The 23,462-nt window shown below is 40.1% G+C and overlaps 1 protein-coding gene across 1 annotated transcript; it reads left to right on the top strand.

Moving 5' to 3' along the window:
* The first annotated feature begins 19,407 nt into the window (after window positions 1-19,407).
* On the top strand, window positions 19,408-23,338 carry pcdh8.2 (protocadherin 8, tandem duplication 2). The gene is made up of 3 exons (XM_085433885.1): window positions 19,408-22,016; window positions 22,123-22,321; window positions 22,616-23,338. Exons 1-3 carry the CDS (start codon window positions 19,551-19,553, stop codon window positions 22,927-22,929), a joined length of 2,979 nt encoding a protein of 992 aa, XP_085290011.1. The 5' UTR covers window positions 19,408-19,550; the 3' UTR covers window positions 22,930-23,338.
* Window positions 23,339-23,462: the final 124 nt, after the last annotated feature.

The raw sequence follows: 23,462 nt of genomic DNA, 5'->3' as shown, positions 1-23,462 counted from the left end.
CATAGACCAACAAGTCCTCCGACCAGTTAAAGGTTCCATATGGAGACAATAGCCCCTTATTTTTCAGCCTCTGCTCATAAGAGTCCGCAATTAGGAATGCAAAATTGTAACAAAGGCACTAAAGAGAATGCCTACGGTGCATAGCTTGTGCATGTGCGGAAGTGCATGAGTGGAGCAGAGAGATAGATTAATGTTGAGGGGCATCAGCTTAGAGGATGTTTTGTTTCCCCACTGAGTGCCGAGTGCAGAGGGGAGTTAAGAGAATCCAATCTGGTCGCCGAGTCCTGCGGTGCGAAGAATGTTTGGAGTATGCTCGGTGATAGCGGACTCCATTACAGCACGAGTCTCCGGGTAGCCTGCCATTGTGCTGGCAAGCAAGGAGGTTAATCAGATCCCTGCTCCATTATGAATGCTTGCTATTTCTAAAGGGCTCTATGAATAGAAAACTGTAAGCTCTCATAAAAATGAATCAAGGCTCTGTGCTTTTACAGAAAAAAAAGGCCTGATAAAGAATAATGTTGGTGTATATTTGAAGTGATTCCACATCCTCCAGAGCAAAACCAAATGAGTGCTTTATAGAGCCCTAGTTATTAATTATCTGAGATTAAGAAATTCTCTTATAGCTCCGCCACTATGTTCCCCCATGTCTGCGTTGTTTGCTGTAAAGGGCAGATTAGCTTAATTGATTTTTGAGTATTAAATTAATTTTACAATGTGAGTCAATGACATCTGCTTTCACAAATTAGCTGGTACGTTATCGCCCTCCTGTCATTAAAGCAGGACACATTGCTAAACAAACTTTTCAGGCACTCTTTTGTTTTAGCTAATGAATCAATTTTCAGCTTGCCTTGTAGTAACTTATTAAATGGCTGTGTTGGTCTGTTGACAGACTTGATAGCACCATCTAAGGATGAAACCCTCATCTACAGCACAACCGAGGTTTGGCACTGGAAGCGAACAAGCTCCGGGATGTTTTAAAAGCCAAGTTTGGTTTTCTCGTGAGTTCAACTCAAGAAGATATCTGATAAGGCAGGCACTACTTGATAACACAACCAGCATACCCCAACTCACACATTCAGCTGAAAACCTTACAGATTAGGAGGCTGCTGAATGGTGCTTCTTGTCTGAATCTGCAGATTTGTGACAGGGCAGTTGATGTCTCCTGTGCCTCAAATTTCAGGGTAGGATCTACTGCTGATTATAGTAACACAAGGGAATTGTATGTTATACTTGCTAATGTTTTATTACTTTTCCTACTTTATTATTATTATTATTATTTATTTTTTAGGTCCATTTAACTTCCCCGATCTCGTCTTTTATATTTATCCGCTAAAGCGCTTTAAAATGCAATCTGAAAAAGTGCACTATAAATAAGCGAGTGTTATGGAGTATACAATTACATAATGTGCTTTTACGATTGAAAATATTTAGCATGAATCACAATCAAAGTCACAATGCAGCACGTCTGTGAGGAAAACTGAATGAACAAGACAACAGGACATGGCTTCTGTGAATAATGCAAACAGGATATTCAACAGTCTGCCCTCAAGACAACATACACTAACTGTGATTTAGAGCGCAATCAGCGCATGCCTAATAGGACAGTTCACATTTCGCACAATTTGTAGAAAATCTATTTCTTTGTGAAGGCTCAGGAGCTGAAATTCAACTAAGCTTTACAGAACAACAGAGAACTATTATGGGAGGAAATTTGTTAACAGGCTAGACAGCCCTATTCTGAGCAAAGAGGTATTTAAGTACTGAAGATGAAGTGAGATGGAAAATCTCATTTCCATAACAGAACAGGAAAAACAGTCTGGCAGAAGGTGGGTTTTTTTCCCCCTTTTTTTGCTGTTGAATTGTCAGAGCAATCACGGCCGAGCCACAGCCAGGGCAGCAGACTAAAAGGAGTGGGGGTTGGTCGGGTGGGGGTGGAGCCCTCTTTCCCAAAACACATACAAATGAACTTGAACAATCTCGTGCCTGCACACACACACGCGTGCTCTCTCTCCCTCCCTCTCTCTCTCTCTCTCTCTAGCACACAACCATAGATACACATAGATGCAGGCATGCACAAACATGGCTAGTCTCAAAGGAGCAGACAGCGAACACATTATGCAAACAGAGGCTTTTGTGTGTATGCTGTTGAACGTGCCTGTGTGTTGGAGAGAGAAATTAGACTGATTAAAAATCAGGAAAAATCACAAACTGTTAGATGAATCTCCTAGGGGCTAATTAGTATGTTGAATCCTGAGCCAAAAACACACTGTTTGACAAATCCGGAAATGTAGGTATATTCATGATTTGTTTTTCTGAAATCTGATTTAAACGTCGGACATGTTTACATTTCAAATACCGCACGAGAGCAATATCTGCATCGCATCGTTTTCCTCCAAGCAATCAATGTGCCTGCCATACAGAAGCTGAATGTGGAGGCTTTGAGGCTGTGAGTTATAGATGTTACTATCATACAGGGTAAAGTACGGGCCATGGACAAACAGCAGAGCCGGTTTACAATTTTCATGTGTAAACCCAGAAACAGTGCAGTAGATAAACATTGGAGTACATTTTTGGTGCTTCAGGAGCAGCAAATGAACTATTGTTAGCTTTTCCATTGTGAGTTATGCAACGGAAAATAAACTAGAGGAGCTTGCGAGAGCAAAACTGAAACGAGCATCTTTGCAAAGCACAATAAATATTTAATTCAACCCTAAGATTAGGTTAACACTGAATGTTTTGTCCTTGGCCATAAACTGAGCCCTGAAGATATTTGTTCAAAAGAAAGAACCATAAGCTGTGCGTGAGCTAATTCTGTTCACCTTATCAAGGAGAACTCTGAACCGTGCCCCTCTCTTCAATCATAAACTTTTGATTTTTATGCACCTGCTATCAGCACAGTCAGCCAGCCCACATGAATATATTCAACATCGCACAGAGACAGTGAACAGAGGGAGATCTGTTTTATGTTTTGAGTACAGGCAGAAATGTACTTTAATATTTAAACCACCTTCCACAGTCGGTAGCTCTCAGTATACTACTCACCCTGCCTTGTCGACTCCTCCTTGGTTTCAATGACACCCAGTAAGTTGAATGGTCATGACATGACAATCAATTGGACAGACACATGAGAAAGGCTATTGACTTCCATACATAATGCATATAAATCCTGCTTCGATTATCCAGTGTTTTATACTTGAAACAGAATGCATGCATTGTAGAATTTATAATCCTCATTTATTCTGGTTTTGCTGCACATACCGTGTAAATCTTAATCCAATAACCCCAGCTAGAGATACAGAGATAGGTTAACAGCAACATGCATGAACGAACAAAAGAATTACTTAGATTTTAGAGTACTATTAAATCAGTTGTGCAGTGGAGAACAGCATGGTTCATATTTCTGGAGAAAATCTGACATTTGGAGGCTGCCTCAATCTTTGCTGGGAGATGGTGGTCTTGGGTTAAAGCTGTATGGCCAGCAGGGCACAGAGCCACCAGCAATCCAGCAGGTCAGCAAAGCACACCTGTGCCTAATTATGTTTTGTGCATGTGTGTCTGTTTGTGTAGAAACACACACAGAGACCTATATATCACCACTAACACAAAATATTAAACCCTAAGATCTGCAAGAGTAATTTTTTAAGTAATTCAGTAATTTAAGATACAATGGTATAATTAGTACTAGTTAGGAACCATTAGTGGCCAGAGAACCATTAGCCTTTTTGCAATTAAAAATACCAATTGGAGGGTTGCTACAAGCAAATTTACTGATTAGTTGAAAGTAAAAAATGTACTTCGAGAAAACTGGTTTAAAAAGAGTGACTCTGACAGGGAGTGTACCTACCACTACAAATCAAAACACTCATCTGTATGTGACCCACATTTACTACCAAACACTTCTCAGTAAATGCATGTGCAAGACATAAAATGGAAGCTGTCTCTAGAGCAACCACAATCTGCCACCAGGAAACCTAACAGAAGAACTGGCCTTAAAATATTAAAAACCACAGTGCCAAAAAACAATCTAGCAGATAATGATCTGCGCCTGACTGGAAATAAAAGACACTGACAGTTAGACAGAAGTACAGCATGAAAGTAAATTATTTCGCATGCCCTCTGGCTTGTACATACTGTCTGTTTCACAGATATTCACCCAGCAGAGGCAGCCACAGGTCTGCATGTCCTCAAGGCACAGCTCCGGTCTTAACAAATCACTATAGAAGAAGCAAAATAGTAAACCAACCAACACTTCATATTTGCAACATACTTCCGCGTATAGGCTAGATTGATTTTAGATTTTTATTACGGGTTAACACAGCCTGTTAAACAGCTATTATTATCTTTAAGAAGCTGCTGCAGGGATAATTAGCTTTTAATTCAGTTCAGTTTTAATTTTGTTTATGGCATCAATTCACAGCAACAATTGTCTTGAGGCACTATATTGTAAAGTAAAGCTCCTACAGTAATAGAGCGAAAACAAATACAAGTACAGAAAATTCCCTAAGAGAAACAGTGGGGAGGAAGAACTCTAGTTTAACAGGAAGAAACTAGACCACAAAAAACAAACAAGAAAACACAAACTATGTGAAAAAGTAAAAAGTCCATGACATGCAGTAATGGCATTTACAGTAAGTGAAAATACAGAAGTAGAAGAAGCAGCCCGAGCCTATGACAGGAGGGGAGTTTGATAAGCTCACGGCTCTGCCCTCCAGTCTGCTTTCGGAAAGTGCTGGAAAGCCTCTTTCTGAGAGCAAAGTGCTCTACTAGGATAACAGGTTGCTATGAGATCTTTAAGGTTTTATGAGGCCTCATCACTCTGAATTCTTTATGTTAGAAGAAATATTTGAAACCAAATTCTGCAAAGTCAATGCAGAGTACTTAATATGGAATAAATAGGATGTCTCTTTCTTGAGGCACCATCAATAATTACTTGGGACTCACTATGTGAAATCGGCAGCTTTCCTGTTGGGAATATGATACAAAGGATTTCTACTCATGCAGCATCATTTTTCTTGACTTGCAAGAAAACAGGTCTTCTTGACCTAAGCTTTGCTTTTACAGCTGTACTGAATCACTACCTCACTTCATCTTGTAGGTCTTGGATTGGTATTGATGTTTTTTTAATCTTTGGATAGTTATGGGTTGGCCTGAATAACATGCAAAGGGCACCAAAAATGCTCTAAAGGTGCTGTTGATATGAAATTCTCACCAGATGGTTGGTAACAACACTTCAATCCACGCAAAGAAATCAAAACTGTAGATGTACATAAATTAGTTACTGATTACTGATCTTAGTTATGTGTAATAATGAGACAGGGTGAACGTATTGAACACTCTTGTTGAAATTGATCTAAAACTTCGTACAAAGGCCTTTGTTGGTAAGGACAACTTCAAGACACTTCCTCCATGGAAAAAATAGTCACATGTGTTGCTCAGGTGTGATTTTGGTCCATTCTTCCACACAAACAGTCTTCAAATCCTGAAGATTTTCTGGGTCCCTTCGACGAACTCTGACTTTTAGTTCTTTCCCTGAACTTTCAATTGGATTCAGGTCAGGTGATTGGCTGGGCCATTTCCAGCAACTTTATTTTTCCTTCTCTGAAACCAAATGAGCATTTCCTGTGGGTTTGGGATCATTGCTGAAACTTCCACCTTTGTTTCATCATCATCATCCTGGTAAATGGCAGCCATTTTTCCATCAATCCTTCCTCCAATTATACAAAGCATACCAGTGCAATATGCTGAAAAAAGAGCCTCACACCATGATGTTCCCACCTCCACACTTCAGTGTTGGTCTGGTGTTTTTGGGGTGATATGCAGCACCTTTTGACCTCAAAACACAGTGTGCATTATGGCATCCAAAAATTTCAACTTTGCCCTCATCTGTCCCGACTATGTTCTCCCAGTATTTCATGGGCTTGTCTAAATGTTGGTCAGCAAATATAAAATGTTCTTCAGAAATGGAGTCTTGAACGTGCATCCAGGTCACTGCAGTTAAATGCATTACTCATTGTTTTCTTTGACACAATTGTACCTGCTGAATCCAAGTCTTTCTGTAGCTCTCCACAAGTAGTCCTTGGCTTTTGGACAAGTCTTCAGATAATTCTTTTCAGCTCTGTCTGAAGACTTGTGGGGAGCACCTGGTCGAGGCCTCTTTATAGTGAAATGATATTCTTTCCACTTCTGGATTATGGTCCTTAAACTGTTCACTGGCACCTTCGATTGTTTATAAATTCTTGGGCAACCAATGGCATCAGTATGTTTTACAACAACAATAAGGTTGGACAGGTCTTGAGAGAGCTCATTGGTTTTACCCATCATGAGATTGTTGTGTTGTTGTGTGACACCTTGGTAATAACATCTTTTAATGGGCTATGAGTTCAGTCTGAACCAGCTGATATTATTTTGCACTAAGTGCCAAGATTGCTTTCTAATTAATTAAACAAATGAATGGCATGGCTGACAACTCCAAACAGTGTTTGGTTTTGCTCTTTCCACATGGTTGACTGACAAAAAAAACAAAAAACAGCAACATAATCAGCCTCAAAGTAAGAAAATGTATTTATGAGGCGAACTAACCCTTTAAAGCACCACATAGTCTGCTCATGTTTATATTTGGCAAGGAGAGCGCTTTGTACAAATAGTCAAAGCAAATTTCTCCACAATTGTTTCCTGTACACTGTGAGCACTGTCACAGCCTGTCACCAAAAAATCAAGCAGAAAACGCTCTTGTCAACCTAAATCACTTTCTCCGATGCTCCCTCATGTTCAGCATCTCTCTCGGTTGCATGTTTCCATACAAACTGCTGTGCGCAGCTAGACACGATAAAATCTGTGTAGTTTGCTTAGGCTATGTGGACAAACTGTCAACAGTGATGCGCTGCATCAAAGTGACAGTTCAGACATTAAAAAAATACCCCAAGATTATATGGATGAAGGGCTGATCATCTTCGGTTCTAGTTGGCATAAACGTTGATAAAGAGCTCAATTCAGGCTGGAGGACTAGTTGTATAAACTCATATCTATGTGCTTCTCTCCAGTGTTTCAGATTTTTGAAGAGCATGCAAATCTTCTCAACACCACAAGACATTTCAAATAAATTCTTCATTGGCCTGTCAAAATCCCTTTTCCTCTCCCTTCAACACCAGCAAGAGACTACCGCGAACTACTATGAAATGGCCTCATTGTGCAGGGCATCAAGGATTCTAAGGCTCCATCTCCGGGTGTGCTCTGAACTGTGAATTTCAGATTCAGACATCTCAAGGCCCAAGGCCATGAGCCGCCAGCGCTGGTGAAGCACTCTGTTGCTTCACACATTGGAAATTGGCTGACATGTTTAAATTTGCCATACCTTTGCTCAAAGTTAGTGTGATTGCTCTGTGGAAAAGCCAAGTGACTCAAGACCTACATGTGTCAGAGCAATGAAGTTCTCCCTTCTCTTATTTTAGTCTGCATTTCCTGAACTGCCATACATGCACATTTTGATGAGATTTATGGTATATGCAGAGGGACTGTTAGTTACATCCGCATGTGACACGGTAATCTGAGAGAGGATATTTGACAGAATGTTTTCCATTCGGTCACAGGATCCCACAGTGCTGTAATCCTTTAATATCTCACCAATAACTATTAAGGATTTAATGTCACTTGCTCTCTGCCGGAGTGTTACTTGATTCACTCTCAGTTTTCCTGAACTCGGGACGCAGCTGAGATTGACTGAGCCCATGAAATCTTTAAAGTCTCCTCTCACGGGTCACAGACTCACTCTCTGCAGGAACAGGATGTTCAGAGCCCGAGTGAAAGGAAGTCAAGGTGACCATTTCGGCTCGAGTCGGTAGTGCATCCATGTCAAGTTAACCTTTTTCGACATGCTTTAATGGAACACGCGTCAATATTACAAAGGAAATAAAAAAAAATGTCACAAAGCACATCAAAAGGATGACCTTAATATCTTGTGTGGAATAAGTGTCTTTTTTAACTCACTTTGCTGCAGATGCGCTGATTAAAGCAATGTCAGCCAAATTGTTTGTATTCATGCTCAGACTAGAGCCAGTCACAGTGGGGGAAAAAACTGTAGATCACAGCAGCCAAGATAGATGAAAAAATACTCCATATTTTAAGTCTTCTCAAAAATCTTCCACTTAATTTTTCATGGCCGTACCTTTTAAGAGACATGTCAGTTTGATTTAATGTTCGGCTGACAGTTATTGGTTTTTGGTGTTTACCTCTTATCACTTCAGCAAACTGGAGAGGCCAATTTATACTCTGGATGCACATAAAGCAGCATCAAAAATTAAGATCTTGACGCCCAGGAAACATTATAAAAGCTTTCTATAATGCTGCTCTGTGTGTAATTGGCTCTTTTTGTGAGAGTGCATTAAGAGGATAGCAGGCTTTTTTTTTTAATTTATCACTATTTTCTCTATTCTGTGTTTAGACTGACATACTGTTACATACTGTAGAGCCATTTCTAAAACCACTCTTTTCCTTTTCTTCCAACAGCCTCATCTGCAGCTTCACTGTCTTCACTCTCTTGACTCTGGACAGCGTGCATCTGAATGATGGAAATGGAGCTTGGAAGTTGTTTCACTCTATTTACTGATTTTCCTCTGTCGAGTTGGAATTTTTTCACCGATAAAGAAAGCGGCCTGCGATAAGTGATCATTGACACATATGCTGCCCCATTTGATGAAGAAAATCTTTCAAAGGAGGGGCTTACATTTAAGAAATTGTCTCAAAAGATTCAAGGAATTTGAAGCGGAAGAAGAGAGGATTGATGTTTACGCTGCAAGCTCCTGAGTAGAACTGGCCCAGGGTCTAATCAGAGACCAACAACATACCCCTCCCCGGGCCCCCGCCTTCCACAGTGCCATAGGATTTTCTCTCACTATTCAGGGGCTGATAGATGAGCCTCTCTCTGTATTTCAGCCATGCACTTTCTTAAATCTGAAAAGCCAATTCATCTTGGGCAAACACATAAGAAGGAGGGAGAAAAAGAAAAACTTCAAAACTCTTTTTTTTTTCACTCCTTGCCAGCACTCGATTGTCATTCACAAGCTTTCAGAGCACTCCTTCATTAATTGTCTCAGGGCTTCACATATGTCACGTGCCTTGACGACAACCAAAGCTGAGGCGCAATGGTACCTTGGTTGTGCCCCACTGCACCATTCTCCGTGTTGATAAGTTCACAAAGATAATTAATAGGTGGGTGAGATATCGCACAAAAAGGGGAGAAAATGTGTTTCTGTTTCCTTATAGACTGGATTAATCTTTCCCTTTCAGGTACGCTGCTTTTCAGACATTCAAGCAAAGTAGTTTATCTACACATGCTGTCAAATAGAATTCAGGCATTTAGTGGGCCAGACAAATAACCAGTGTAATAAATCATCCATTTTTGTGTAGCAGGGCATCAGAGAGACTGCCTCACGGACAGGCTTTTTGAAGTTTAGGCACTTTCATTACACACATGTCAACAGCATGTACAAAGTTTAATGGTCCTGCCGTGAACTGGAGGGCAATTTTTTTTACACTTCAAGTAGCAAAATGAAAGCCTATTTTAGGGAGAAGATCATTTTTCAGACAGCAATACAATATACACCCCGGTATTTTTTTAATCCCACCGCGTCTCTCCGTGCCCATGTGTTGAAAGAGAAATGGTGTCAAGTTTAATTAGCAAATTCTCACAGCGAATGTGGACACCTTGTTGACACATCCATTCCACATGAGCTATTGCTGATTCCTTTGAATGCAATTTACATAATTATACCTCATCCAGGCCTGTGAAGCACATGCCTTAAACACTATGTTGCTCGCAGAAAAATTGCACGAGGAAATAAAGACATATTAACGCTTTTGGCAAGAAAACACTGAACGCCGAAGCGCCTTCCTTCATCTGCATTGTATGAGACATGATGGTTTTGTTACATTAAAGATGTGACCCCCCACCATCAGCGCTCTCCTCCCCATATGCGCACACACATGTGTAACCCCATCCTCTTAAAACATACACACACAAAGAGAGAGAAAAAAATTCACAATGCCCGGGAAAGATGACCTACATTTCTACAAAGCTTTGCAGTTAGTGTACATATTTAAGTTGATCCGTCTTCAATATGCAAAACCCAAAGAGCACCACCTCATTCCAAAACATAAATTCTCATTTAGATGCACAATATTGCAAAAAGAGACACGCCACCGGTGAGTCCATAAGCTCTCTGGTAATATTCAAAGTCAAACAACACCCATCTTCCCCAAAGAACAATGAAGCATGACAGTCTGAATTGCCAAAAGGTACTGTCAGAGGGCTCCTCCAAAGCTCCCAGCATTGAATCTCCCCAGAATCATGTCTTGCTCATCTAATAACTTTGTTTATGTCTGCTATGGGACATGTCTAGAGAGACACCTTGAACACTGGGATACAGCTCTCAGTCCAAACATAAAGATAGAAATGAAATATTCACTTGCCTTATTGTCTCCAAACTCTAGGAGAGGAATCAATAAAACATAAAACCGTCTCCACTCTGAGTTTAAGACTTCCAGTGGGGTTTGAAACCCCCATGTGACTTTGGAGGCTTTATTCTCGCATATGAAAACACTGGAGTTTTATTTTGATGTTTGAATTAATCAGCAGAGAGCATCTTCAGAACAAAAAGATCTGATGTTGCCTGTGGGATCTGCGGCCATCAGAGATTTCAAAGCCTGTATTTAAAAGCGTGTTTTGAAGAAACGCATTGAAGAAACAGCCCATAATAACCTAAGATGATCCATTGTGCCTCTCGCATGTGGTGTGCCAAACTCAGCCTGTCTTTTTTTCCCCCCGATTTTACATGCCACATGTTTTAAATGTACTGATCTATTCCCTTGGTGGACAGAACTGACTGAACTCAGAGACTTAAAAAATTAGTGTTGACTGAAATAGCCTCACTGCATAGCATGTTAAAACATCACTTTCATGTGAAGGTTAAACTGTGAAGTGTGTCACTTCTTGTAATAGAATGAGGCCGATCAGGTCAACATATGTAGCTACTACTAGAAGACAAAGGGAAGAGCTCAATGGGAGGGGAGCGTGACCCCATTGCCAGTGTTATCTCAAGGCTATATAAAAAATATATATATAAGTTCGAGGAACAAAAAGGGTAAAGGAAAGAAAGAACTCAAGTTTCAGTCAGCAAAGTGTCAATTAAAATATTGTAAAGTGATAAATTGTCATGTTGGTAGACTTGTTTTTTTTTTTAAAGCTGTCTTACAGAGAATTCGTTTGGATGATTGATATCAGTCTCATTCTCAAACTGTGAAGCTACAGAAAAAAATACAGGAAAACTAGCCTTGCTCTAAAAAAAGATTCTTCAGCCAGCACATCTTAAGATCATGAATTTCTAATCTGCAGAAAAAAAAACAGTTTCTTGAGAGCTCATCCATCCATACATTCATTCCCAAACCTTTATCCAATTGTGGATGGACTAGGGTGACAGGGTGGGGTACTTCCTGGACAGGTCACCACCTGATCACAGAGCCAACAAACGAATGAGGTCAGACAGTATCTGTTTTTGCTCTTACGTGTGGAGTTGTTCATAACTGGATTTGGTATGGACAGAGCCTGGCTAGCTGTCTCCCCCAGCCTTTTTTTTCTGCCAAGATAAGCTAACCAGCTGCTGGCAATAGTGGTATCATCTTATGAGTTCCTTGGCAGGGAAATGAATTAGTGTATTTCCCAAAATGTCAAATGATTCTTTAAGCAAAAGGAGTTGGAGAAAGAGACATATTCAGAGGCAGAATAGAGTCTGGTTCTCAAAGACTTTGAATATTGAGTTCTTTAAGGCAAGCGATCTCCCACCAGAGCAATATTCAGTTGAAGCTGAGCTCCACCACAGTGTAATTTGCCTCTGATTTCTAATCTTTGTGAAAGAATGCGAAGCTAAACGCCTTCACAAAAATGCACGCTATCATGGCATTTCTTCGGGCACATTATGGACCAGAGTGATTAGAGAACTTAAAATGCACAGGCATCCCTTGAAACTGAATGCATTTACAATCCCATTAAATATGGAATTGTGTCTGTGGGCCAACAGTAATTTTGAAATATCTTTGCCTGCAACAGTTTTTTTTTAATGCATTTTTCAGTTTGCTGCTTGCTTCCTTCACTCTCTTGGTGAATCTGTTTGAGGCTGTGAATAATCCGTCAGTAACTTTAATGGAAATAGCTACGCCCGACATAATTATATAACATCAATCACAAAATTGCTATCACGATTTTCCAATCAGCATCGTGCAGACATTTGTTATTACTGATGATTCTTGACACTTGAATTGCTTTTACTATGGATAAAAACAGAGCCATTTGTACAAAGAAGTAAAGTCAAATATTAATATAAAATGCAACAAGAATTCAGAGCCTTTCAGTGCAATCTTTCTGCAGCACTGACCTTTTACTCATGTATTAGGATATACTGTAAAATCTCATTCTGCTGCCTGGGTTATTAATATCTAACCCTAAGGCAGAAACTCACATATCAAGCTTGAACCAGTGACAGGTCATAATTAGCAGAAAAGCTAGCACTAAAAAGAATTTAACAAACTATATGTTGTCTTTTATGTTCCCTAGGAAATTCAATTAAATATAATATGCAAATGAAACAACAACAAACTGCGGAATATTCAAATCACAATGAATAACAACCATCTGCTAAATAACCTTTCACAGACGTAAACAACCAATTACTTATATAGTCACATAAACTCCTCCGCACGCCAGTTCAAATAATGCTGTATTGTCGTGAAATAATCCATCTATCACAACAACAATTTGAACTGGTTTAATGAAATCCAAAGAGAATCGCCCACACTGAATCCACGGTCACCTCTATTCTCATTAGAGTAAAAATCAGCCTGTCCAACATGTGCCTCTGAATTGAGCTGAGAGATGGAATGACTTTATCAGCAAGTTCAGTGAACAGTTTGTAGTTTTTCACTCTTTCCTTTCTTGTATTAAAAATGCATTACAATGTTATTTTTTGACAGTTAACATTAAAACTGTGGCATTCAAAGTAAGAGACTAAGATTTGATAGATAATGAAATATTGTAAAGGCTCCAGAGAGGATAATGTGAGTCCAGCGCTCTGTCAGTCAGTTTACCGTATTGGTCTAAACTTATAGGTCAGGTAATTATGGATTACAATTCATAACAATTACAATATTTATGCAAGTGTTTGTGGTGGATGCGTGGTGGTAGAGGATTACAAACTTGTAATCTATTGCAAAGAGGCTACGGCACTAAAAACCTCATTGTGTTTGCTTTGGTTGTTTGTAGATTGCTGTGGTCGTCCATAGTTTGCATCGAAGTTTCCAACTTGTCTACACACTTGTTAACTAACCACCAAGCAGTAGTAAAACTTGAAAAAGAAAAAAAAATAGCCTCAGTACTGCATCCCAGCATGTTTAAAAATTTGAAGGTGAACATTCTCCAGTTTGCATTGCACTTTTCTAAGTTTTACTAGCACTCTGTTATTAGTTAGTGAATAATATTTTTGTTCTGAACAATTACTTCTATCACCAACCAACAACCTCGTACAACTACAGGAGTGGAGCAGGTCATTTCTTTGGTGTTGGTGGTTCGATTCCTCATTGCTCCAGTCTGTCTGCCAAAGCATCCTTGGATGAGATACTGACTCCTAAGTTGCTTTCTGATGTGAATGTTAGATATAAAGCACTTAGGTAGGAGAAGGATAGAAAAAAGTGGGTGCATGATTGGATGTGAACGGGTTAATGAGGTATGTGATATAAAGTGCTTTGAGTGTTCAAGTAGAGTATGATCAGTCCATTTACCACTGACCATTTAATTGCCAGTTGGTCGGGGAAAACACATACACGGGGGTTATCAGTGGGTCACTGACTGGTATATTTGTCTGCGTGACTGGGGCTTTAATCAAGTAATCATTAAGGAATAAGTGATTGTGAGCAACCTCCAGCAAGCACTTGCATCTGGTTGGGAAATTTTTCTAAAACAATCAATGGTTGCCAACCACCAATTCATATACATTCAAGTAAATTCAAGCTAATTTAATCCTCTAAGCAAACATACACAGATTAGCCATTTTTCAACCTTCTTATGCAACTTAGTGCATGCAAAAAAAATTGTTTTTGTTTGTTTGTTTTTTTGCTTTTGTTCAATGAATTAAAAACATACATTGCAAAGGTGTGGGCACCTTACCCACTTGTGAAGTCTCAGACACCCTTTCTGCTTTAACAGACTCGACTAAAAAGAGGTGTCATCCTGGACATGTTGTGGCAAAGCGGAGCCTGAATATTGTACTGCCAGCTGTTGGAATGTTTCCATATTACTCACGGAAGGAATTCGTCATTGTTGTTACTGTCTGAAACCAGTGTAAATCAACACAGTGTTTGGTGTCCTCTATTATCACATGAAAAGGTTAACCAAATGACTGTGGCTGTTGTGAAGGGATGTGGAGCCCTACACCATACCATTTACTGGACATGCAGCTGAACCCTTTCTCTGACATGGTCTCTAACATATTTTTTTTTTATAATAGTTTTTATAATAAATAGTTTTATAATATATAAATTAATCACTTTTTTCACTTTATTGGTTGCTGTAACACAGTAATTTCTTCTGCTTTAACTGACTTGTTATGACTTATAAAGCAAATCGAGAATTGAGGTTAGGAGCTGTCAATTACTGAAAACATATATTACAAAATTCATACATTTATGGAGTTGACTGAGCGTCTAAAAATATAGCTAACTGATGTCTCCAAAGCAGAGAAAGTCACTAAAAAAGCTTTCAAAGTTCTTCCAGGTAGCAATTTCCACTGTGCAAAATGTCATAAACAAATACCGGTTAAGGGCAAGTGTGGAAGCAAAGAAAGGACCTGGAAAGACCTTTAAAACTGCATGCATGTCTGTTGGGCAAGCAAACCTCCATAAAACCATGAAGGACCTGAGGGAAGGTTTAGCCAGTACAGAAGTAATGGTGCATCATGTAAGATTGGCCAGAAGAAAGCCTTACCTGTGACCTCATCAAAAAACTCAATGTATGAAGTCTGCAAAGCAACATCTGGATCAGCCAGTGTTGTTTAAAAGTAGCAAGGCAACAATGCGCTGTTGAAAAAACAAGGTAAAATTAGTTTTGGACCATATCCACGGCACAGGCAGGTTTATAGAAAAGAAGAAGAAGAAACAGCATTTCAAAATGAGGACCTTCCAATTGCTCAGCATTGTAGTTTAAAAAATCAATTTTGAGTCATTTTAACTGCTAATAATACAAAAAAAACCCATTATGTATCTAGGAGGAAGAATAACTTCTATAAATTCTCACAGATTCTGGATTCAAATTTAATGGAGTGAGTCAATAAAAAGGACAGGACTGTCCTACGAGAGGACAGTTAACAAATGCACACCTCATAGTCATAGCCTTGCATTAATATCACTTCAGCAACCTATTGCATTAACACCATACAAAACTAATATGGCTAACTTGCCACATCCTGTCAAGAAAATAGTTGTGACCTTTCTTGTTTTCTGTTATCTTGTTTCCCACCATGACAAATATAAGGCCACATGCACTTCCCTTTTAAATCTAATTTTGTCTCTTCCTGAAGGAAGTATCTGCCTTGTTTAGGGGTGGTCGTGGCTCAAGAGTTGGGCGTTCGTCTTGTAATCGGAAGGTTGCCGGTTCGAGCCCCGGCTCCGACAGTCTCGGTCGTTGTGTCCTTGGGCGAGACACTTCACCCGTTGCCTACTGGTGGTGGTCAGAGGGCCCGGTGGCGCCAGTGTCCGGCAGCCTCGCCTCTGTCAGTGCGCCCCAGGGCGACTGTGGCTACATGTAGCTTGCCATCACCAGTGTGTGAATGTGTGTGTGTGTGTGAATGGGTGGATGATTGTGTATAGTGTAAAGCGCTTTGGGGTCCTTAGGACCAAGTAAAGCGCTATACAAATACAGACCATTTACCATTTGTTGGGGGCGGTCTTAAAGATCGTCTCTAACGTTGGCTGTTCATTGTGTGTGTGTGTGTGTGTTGTTTGTTAGTAAAAACTATTACCTGATGTGTGTAGAAATGACATTATGATGTCAGGTTAAAAAGAATACTGGCAGCCTTGGAGTGAATCTGATTAGAGGATGGAGAAGTAAATCAGCATCTGCATTTACTGCGGTCTTAATAGAACATCTACACCAAAGCATGATATAAGCCTGGTTTATTTTCCAGTGCCATCTGCCTTAAGAGCGAAAAACATTCTGTCACACTTGTTCTCCCTGTGTTGCAAAGCGTATAGTATGAAATTGCCCATCTATCATTATTATTTACTATAGCCGCAACTATTTAACTGTGTCTGTGTGGGCTCTTTGCAATGTCTCTGATCATTATTCACACTTTTAGCATTACTGTATAAGATTATATTATAAGGAGTTCAACCATAGCCACTTGTGGACTCCGTAGCTGACTGATGATTTGTTATAAGCATGAAGTGCTATAAATTGTCAGAGACTAATTGTAGTTGGATGTCTATCCAGATGCTGGATAATAGAACAGTTGCACTGTGTTTCCAAGGGATCCTCCAATCAATGTATCCTCTAAAGAAATGCAAGAACATAATTATACTGCAAAAATGCACTCTATCATTCTAATAATTAATAAGGTCCCACGGGAGCTGGGCAGAACACTGAAAAACAGTTAATATGGTTGCACACATACTTAATGGAAACTAAATCAAAGTCATAGTTTACAGACTCAATCATAAAAGCTGACGTTTGGGGTTAAACATTAAAGTGTTGTTGTACTGTGCAAAACATTAGCACTTAAAATACTTACATAGTTCACTTCATGTTTAAAAATATGTGGATACCTAAAGAAAGCATGTGAACATCATATCAACAAGTTACTCACGAACAGTGGGGAGGGGCACATTGATTTTAATATCATGCCTTTATCTCCCTCTGCTCATCTGGAAAGGCTATTCACAAGGCTTATGGATTTGTTCTCATTCAGCCACAAAGTTATCGCTGAGATGCGACACAGATAGTGAGTGATAAGGTCTGTCTCACACTCGGCATTCCACATTCACCCCGAAGATGCTGGAAGGGTTTGAGATAAGGGCTCTGTGCAGTCCACTCAAGTGCTTCCATTTCAGACATAGAGAAACACTTGCTTAATGGTCAGAAATTTGTGCAGTCATCTTGAAAAATGGAAGTCCTTTTCCCAAATTGTGGCCATAATGTTTGTATTGCCTTGTGGTCTAAAATACCAGTGTATGCTATAGCAATAAAATTTCCATTAAGTAGAACTAAGGAGCTGCAGCCTGTGCCATGAAGAGCCACAAACCTAAATTGCACAGAAAGTACTGTCTACAGTTAACTCTGTCTTTGTGTTATTAGAGGGAAAGAAATGAATTTCAAACGATTATAGAAGCAGTAAAAAAAAAAGAAGAAGAAAATTGAAGCCCTATCTAAATTGTTTTCTCTGCTTTGTTTATGACTTTGTGGTTATGTCCACTAAAATGTTGTGTACCAGCTGAAAATGACAGCCACTCTTCTAAAAGCATCCAACTGGAAGCACATGAGGCTGAAATGCTTTAGTTGCAATTTTAAGGAACATCTGCAGAGGTAATGTGACGCAAGTACCTGAATGTAGCTGCTGGCTGCCTGCAGGGGAGACAAATGGAAAAATAAATATTCCCTCCAAAATTATTTTTTCATAGATGCAGACATCAAAGTATTAACATTATGCTTTGTTGTTCAGCACTTACTTAAGTTTTAATATTTTATATAATCTCACTAATCACAAAAATAAATGATAATAGCTAGCTAACTAGATGCAGAATAGATGCTCATCTGGGCCGTTGCTGCTTTTAGCATAGTGTAAAGTAAAAATAGGTCTGTATAACTAAACAGTGTTCCCATACCAAACAACTTAACAGTTATGTTTGCCATTATTGCTTCTAATATTGTGTGGGATTACTGTAATGTTCAGTTTCGACAAATCCCTGAAAGCACTGGCAAAAATTCAACTCCAAGCCACGACAGAGCCTCCACTATGTTTTACAGATAGCAGTAGAAACTCATTATTGTATCTCTTTTCTGACCTCCTCTGTACATATTGATGATGTTTCAAACCAAGACTTTCAAACTTGAATCCATCACTCAATAAAACTTGTTAACACTGATTTTCAGCCCAGTTGTTGTATAATTTGGCATATCTAAAGATTTTCTCTCTGGTTCCATTGCTTTAAAATGGCTTGTTGACAGCTGCCTTTCCACTGAGAACATTTCTGATGAGCTTTCAGGGAACAATAGATGGATCAACTAAAGGGGCAGATGCATCTCTCGAGTATTATGTCAGGTTTTTTAAGGACATGACTTTAGATATTGCTCATCTCTGTAGATATTTTTAGATGCGATGCAGATATGCTTTTATTTCCCATTTGTCCAGTTTCCTCTGTTTTTTTTTTATACACAGTGCACACCATGTTGATATATGCCCAAGATATGCCGCGTTTTGACCTAGCAGATCCTTGGGAGTCACCTTGTTGGTGCAAAAATAAAATTTTATCCCTGTCAAACGGTGCTATCTTTGGCATTTTTGTAGATCCAATTAAAGAAATTGGAACAAATGATGTGTTTTTCTGCTAGCAACAAAGTGCCTGTAGATACAATTTAAAATGCTTTTGTTTGGTTTTTTTTGCTAAGATGTCTTTCTGAAGCAACAGAAAGAAGACTAAAGACCCCTAAAATGTATACTGGTATCTTTTTATTGATTGATTTGACAAATTTGAGGGGTGCAGGCGGTTGTATATTCCTCTTTTCTTATTTTCCCTTATACAAGTAAGATATAAGAAAAAGATATTTCAGCTCCTGCCACACCAAGAGATCAATATAGCGCCACCCTTTACTCAGAGGGGAGACGTAGACAATTTAATGCGGATTTGTTTCTAGATAATTAAACTGTTCTCGTGTTAACTGAGCCCCGAAGAAAAACCTTGCTCAGTTCACCAAAAACAATTGAGCTGGTCTTGTGAGTGTATGCAGACATTTGTGTAAGAGCGCGCACACTTGCACATATCTGCTCGCGCACAGGCACGCTCAACAGAAATACACTAGACATCAAAAGAAAAAGAAATAGGCTTTCGCTGAATAAAACCATCACTCGGTAATGGCTGTAATAAGACGATAAACACTACAGGAACTATCTTCAAGGACTGCCATATCTCTCTGCCCTTATTTCTGTTTTGCAACTTCCTTCAGTGTGCATTCTGAAGAAGAAAAAAAGAAAAGGCTCAGAGCTTTTTTTTTTTCCTTTTTCATAAGGGGGTATTTTTAATTCTAAAGCGAGGGATTGGTCACACTTCGTCTCATTAGCATCAGCAGCTGTATAAACCCCGCCACTGCAGAATTTTGAGCTGTTGAAGGCGAGGCAACAAGCGTATCTGACTGGCTGCGCGCAAGGAGCAAGCAACTTTCACTTTCAGCACACTTCAGTTCATAAAAGCGGGAGCTGTATGGAGAGCTCGCTCCAGAGGTGAACTGCTCTCTCCTGCACACAATGAGGCTGCTTACCGAGAGGAAGATTACTACGAAGATGATAGGGGGCAAATTTAAAACTTATTGGCACCGGTGGATTTTAATATTCTCAATCCATCAATTTTTATTTGCCTCGTGGGTTCGGTCCGAGGGAAATACTATCAGATATCAGACCAATGAGGAGAACGCACCAGGTACGGTCATCGGAAACCTTGCCAAGGACATGTCCTTGAGTCTGTCTCATTCCTCCAAGAGCAATTTCAGGATGATGAAACAATTCAACGATTCATTCATCAGGGTGAGAGAAAGCGACGGGGAACTCACTGTCGGAGAACGAGTTGACAGGGAGAGAATCTGCAGACATTCTCTACAGTGTCTGATTACTTTTGACGTGGTTAATTTCTCAAAAGATCGCTACAAATTGATTCACGTTGAGGTGGAAATAAAGGACATCAATGACAACTCTCCGGAGTTTCCAAGCAAGGAGTCTATAGTGGAAATCTCAGAGAATGCAGCTGTTGGGTCCCGCATCCCTTTAGACCCGGCTGTGGACGCTGATGTCGGGTCAAACTACATCCAAAGCTATCAAATTTCCGTAAACAGTCATTTTACCATTGATGTGCTCCTGAGAGCGGATGGGGTTAAATATGCGGAATTGGTACTAATGAAAGAGCTAGACAGGGAGACTCAATCATCATACACTGTAGAGCTGGTCGCCACAGACGGAGGAAATCCGTACCGATCGGGGTCAACAAAGATAACTATAAAAGTGACCGACTTTAATGACAACAGTCCAGTTTTCGACCAAAATAGTTTCTCAGTCAGTTTGCCAGAGGACGCGCCTGTCGGCACTGTTATACTGGACTTAAACGCAGTTGATGCTGATGAGGGCTTAAACGGAGAGGTCGTTTACGGGTTCGGAAAACAGGTTTCTCATGAGATCCGACAACTTTTCCAAGTGGATAACAAATCAGGTCGCCTCACTCTCAGGGGCCCCGTGGATTTTGAGGACAAAAGCACCTATGAGCTAGACGTGCAGGCGACTGATCTGGGACCCAACCCCACCCCCTCCGTGTGCAAAATCATAATTCACGTCACCGACGTTAATGACAATGCCCCAGAAATCAGCATCACCCCTATGACCTCCATTACAACTGGCATTGCATACATCAGCGAGGCGGCAGACAAGGACAGTCTGGTGGCGCTCATCAGCACCATGGACAGAGACTCTGGAGTTAACAGCCAAGTCTACTGCACGTTATACGGCCACGACCATTTCAAACTCCGACAGGCGTACGAGGACAGCTACATGATAGTTACAGCAGTAGCCCTAGACAGAGAGCGGATTAGTGAGTATAACTTGACAGTCATGGCTGAGGATTTCGGGTCACCCCCACTGAGAAAAATCACTCAGTACACCATAAGACTCACGGACGAGAATGACAACGCCCCTCACTTCGCTAAAGCTGTCTATGAAGTTTCAGTGGTAGAAAACAATGCTCCGGGTGCTTACATCACCACAGTTGAGGCCACCGACGCGGATCTGGGCAACAATGGGAAAATTACTTACAGGCTTGTGGAGAGCGTTATCATGGGATCCCCAGTGAACACATTTGTGTCTCTTAACTCAGTGTCTGGCTCTATATATGCACTCAGAAGCTTTAATTACGAAGTTATGAAACAGCTAGATGTACACATTCAAGCAAGTGATGGGGGGTCACCACAGCTTCAGAGCAGAGCTGTCATCAGATTAAAAATAGTTGATCAGAATGACAACCAGCCTTCTATCATAGAGCCCCCCCTTTACAAAGGATCTGCTGAAGTTTTCCTGCCTAAAGATGCACCTGCAGGTTATGTGGTAACCCAGATAAAGGCAACAGATGCTGATGAAGGCATAAATGCACAGCTGTCCTATAAAATCACCGAGGGGGGAAACCTGGGTTTCTCTATCAACAAAGACACAGGCAAGGTGCATGTGGGTCGACAGCTGACGTATGATATCGCAGACAATGTCAAAGTCACAGTGTCAGTCGCTGACAATGGATCCCCCGCACTTACCTCCACAGCTACAATACATTTCAGTTTCGTAGAAGGTGCTCTACCAAGTTTACCTTCCTCAGCTCAAAATGGCAATGAGGAGCCCTTTGAATGGGACATGTCCGTAGCCATAATCATTGTCCTGGCAGGCAGTTGCTCTGTTCTCCTGGTGGCTATCATTCTCATCACAACCATTTGCAGCCGCCGGAAAAAGGAGACAGGGGATGGGGGAAGTGATGATAAAGAAGAAATTCCAAATGTGGAGAAAGTTGAAAGTGGACACATTGATTCATTAAATCAAAACCACAAAGGCAAAGTGTTTGATGCCCATCCATTTCCAGAGAATCCTCCATTGGCCAGCAGCAACACAATGGAGACAGGCTGCGAGGATGGCAGACAGACAGCAGGGATGTTTGATTCAAACAACAGGGTTATGGAGGGTAAATTAAAGGTATGTCCATTTAAAAGGTAATCTAATTTGTTTTCTTGTTTTGTTTTCTTTTGTTTTCTTTGTATTTAGACTCAAAATCTCCATGAATGTGTTTAAATCTCTGCAGGGATATTCTACACTACCAGGATATGGGAAAGAAACTGTCAGGCCGATAACAATATGGAAGGGCAATTCATTCACAACAATCTCAGCAAGAGATCCCCACATCAGCGGCAAGGACAGTGGAAAAGGAGACAGTGACTTCAATGACAGCGATTCTGATATAAGTGGAGATGTGCACAAAAAAGAGTCACCCCCAACGAACAGTAAGTGAAACATATATCTAGAGAGAAAATAAGTCAAATAACAGCATATGAGAGCAGTTTCTTGAGGTACAAAGAAAAAAAAGGAGATTATGTGGTTTATAACTGGATATAATAAAAACATAACCTCTTTACCACTTCACTGGTAACATTTTGACTGATTTAACTGTACACTGGATGCATTGTGACGAATCATTTGGACTTGAGCTGAGATCTTTCATTTATCAAACACACTCAACTAGGTGAGCCAGCAACTGTATTCATATCACATCCTGACAGCACCACTGTTTTTCACAGGTCTCTGGGCATGTACGAATGAGTGCAAAGTGCTGGGACACTCGGACCGATGCTGGAGCCCTTCAGCTACAAGACCAAACAGGAGCCTGGCCTGCGGTCCCCATCTGTCAACATTTTCCAAGACAGCTTCACTTCCCAGGGACACCAGAAGGGAAAACTACTACCCACCTCACATGCCCAAAACCAGCGGTCTTCAGAGTGTGTATGAAAAAGTTCAACACCAGGAATTTGATTACATTCTCGTTGGTCCACCGACACCAGCGAGAATACAGGAAACAGACGAAATTTCCATCCCAGAGTATACAAAAACTTAAGAAAGCTTAAATGACAGATCAAACAGTCACTAAGGGAGATTTTTTTTTCCTCTGTGCTGTCTCTATACTGTATAATACTTCTTAATCTTAATAGACTCTATGTTGGATTGTTGCAGTGTTTTGTAGTAAGTCATGTGTCTTTTGACTCATATAAGACTGTTCATTGTATCATGTGTAATATGCAAGATTTTTTACATTATTAATAATATATTTTTCATAATGATTCAATGTAAAAAGGAATTTTATTATGAATTTTTAAAAGCATGTGTTAATATTTAAGGGGCATGACCTGTGGACATTTAGGCTGAGAAGGGCCTTTCTGCTGTGGAAAACAATCAACGTGAAAGATTACCATGTTTGTGGTAGATTTTATCACATTGTTGCACAAATAAACAGTTTCAATTTAATAAAGAGAAGTTGTTTTTTGTTTTGTTTTTTTTGTTCAGTACTATTAAAAAAATCCTGGGCTTGTAGGGCCTAGCTGTAATCTTACAGGCAGAGTACAACCTTTTGTCCTATTCACAAAGCATACA

The sequence above is a fragment of the Copadichromis virginalis genome, linkage group LG16 (assembly GCF_057382275.1).
Source record: "Copadichromis virginalis isolate Kocher_CV1m ecotype Utaka linkage group LG16, C_Virginalis_male_GT1.1, whole genome shotgun sequence".
Lineage (NCBI taxonomy): Eukaryota > Metazoa > Chordata > Actinopteri > Cichliformes > Cichlidae > Copadichromis > Copadichromis virginalis.
This window is presented reverse-complemented; position numbering and strand designations above follow the sequence as displayed.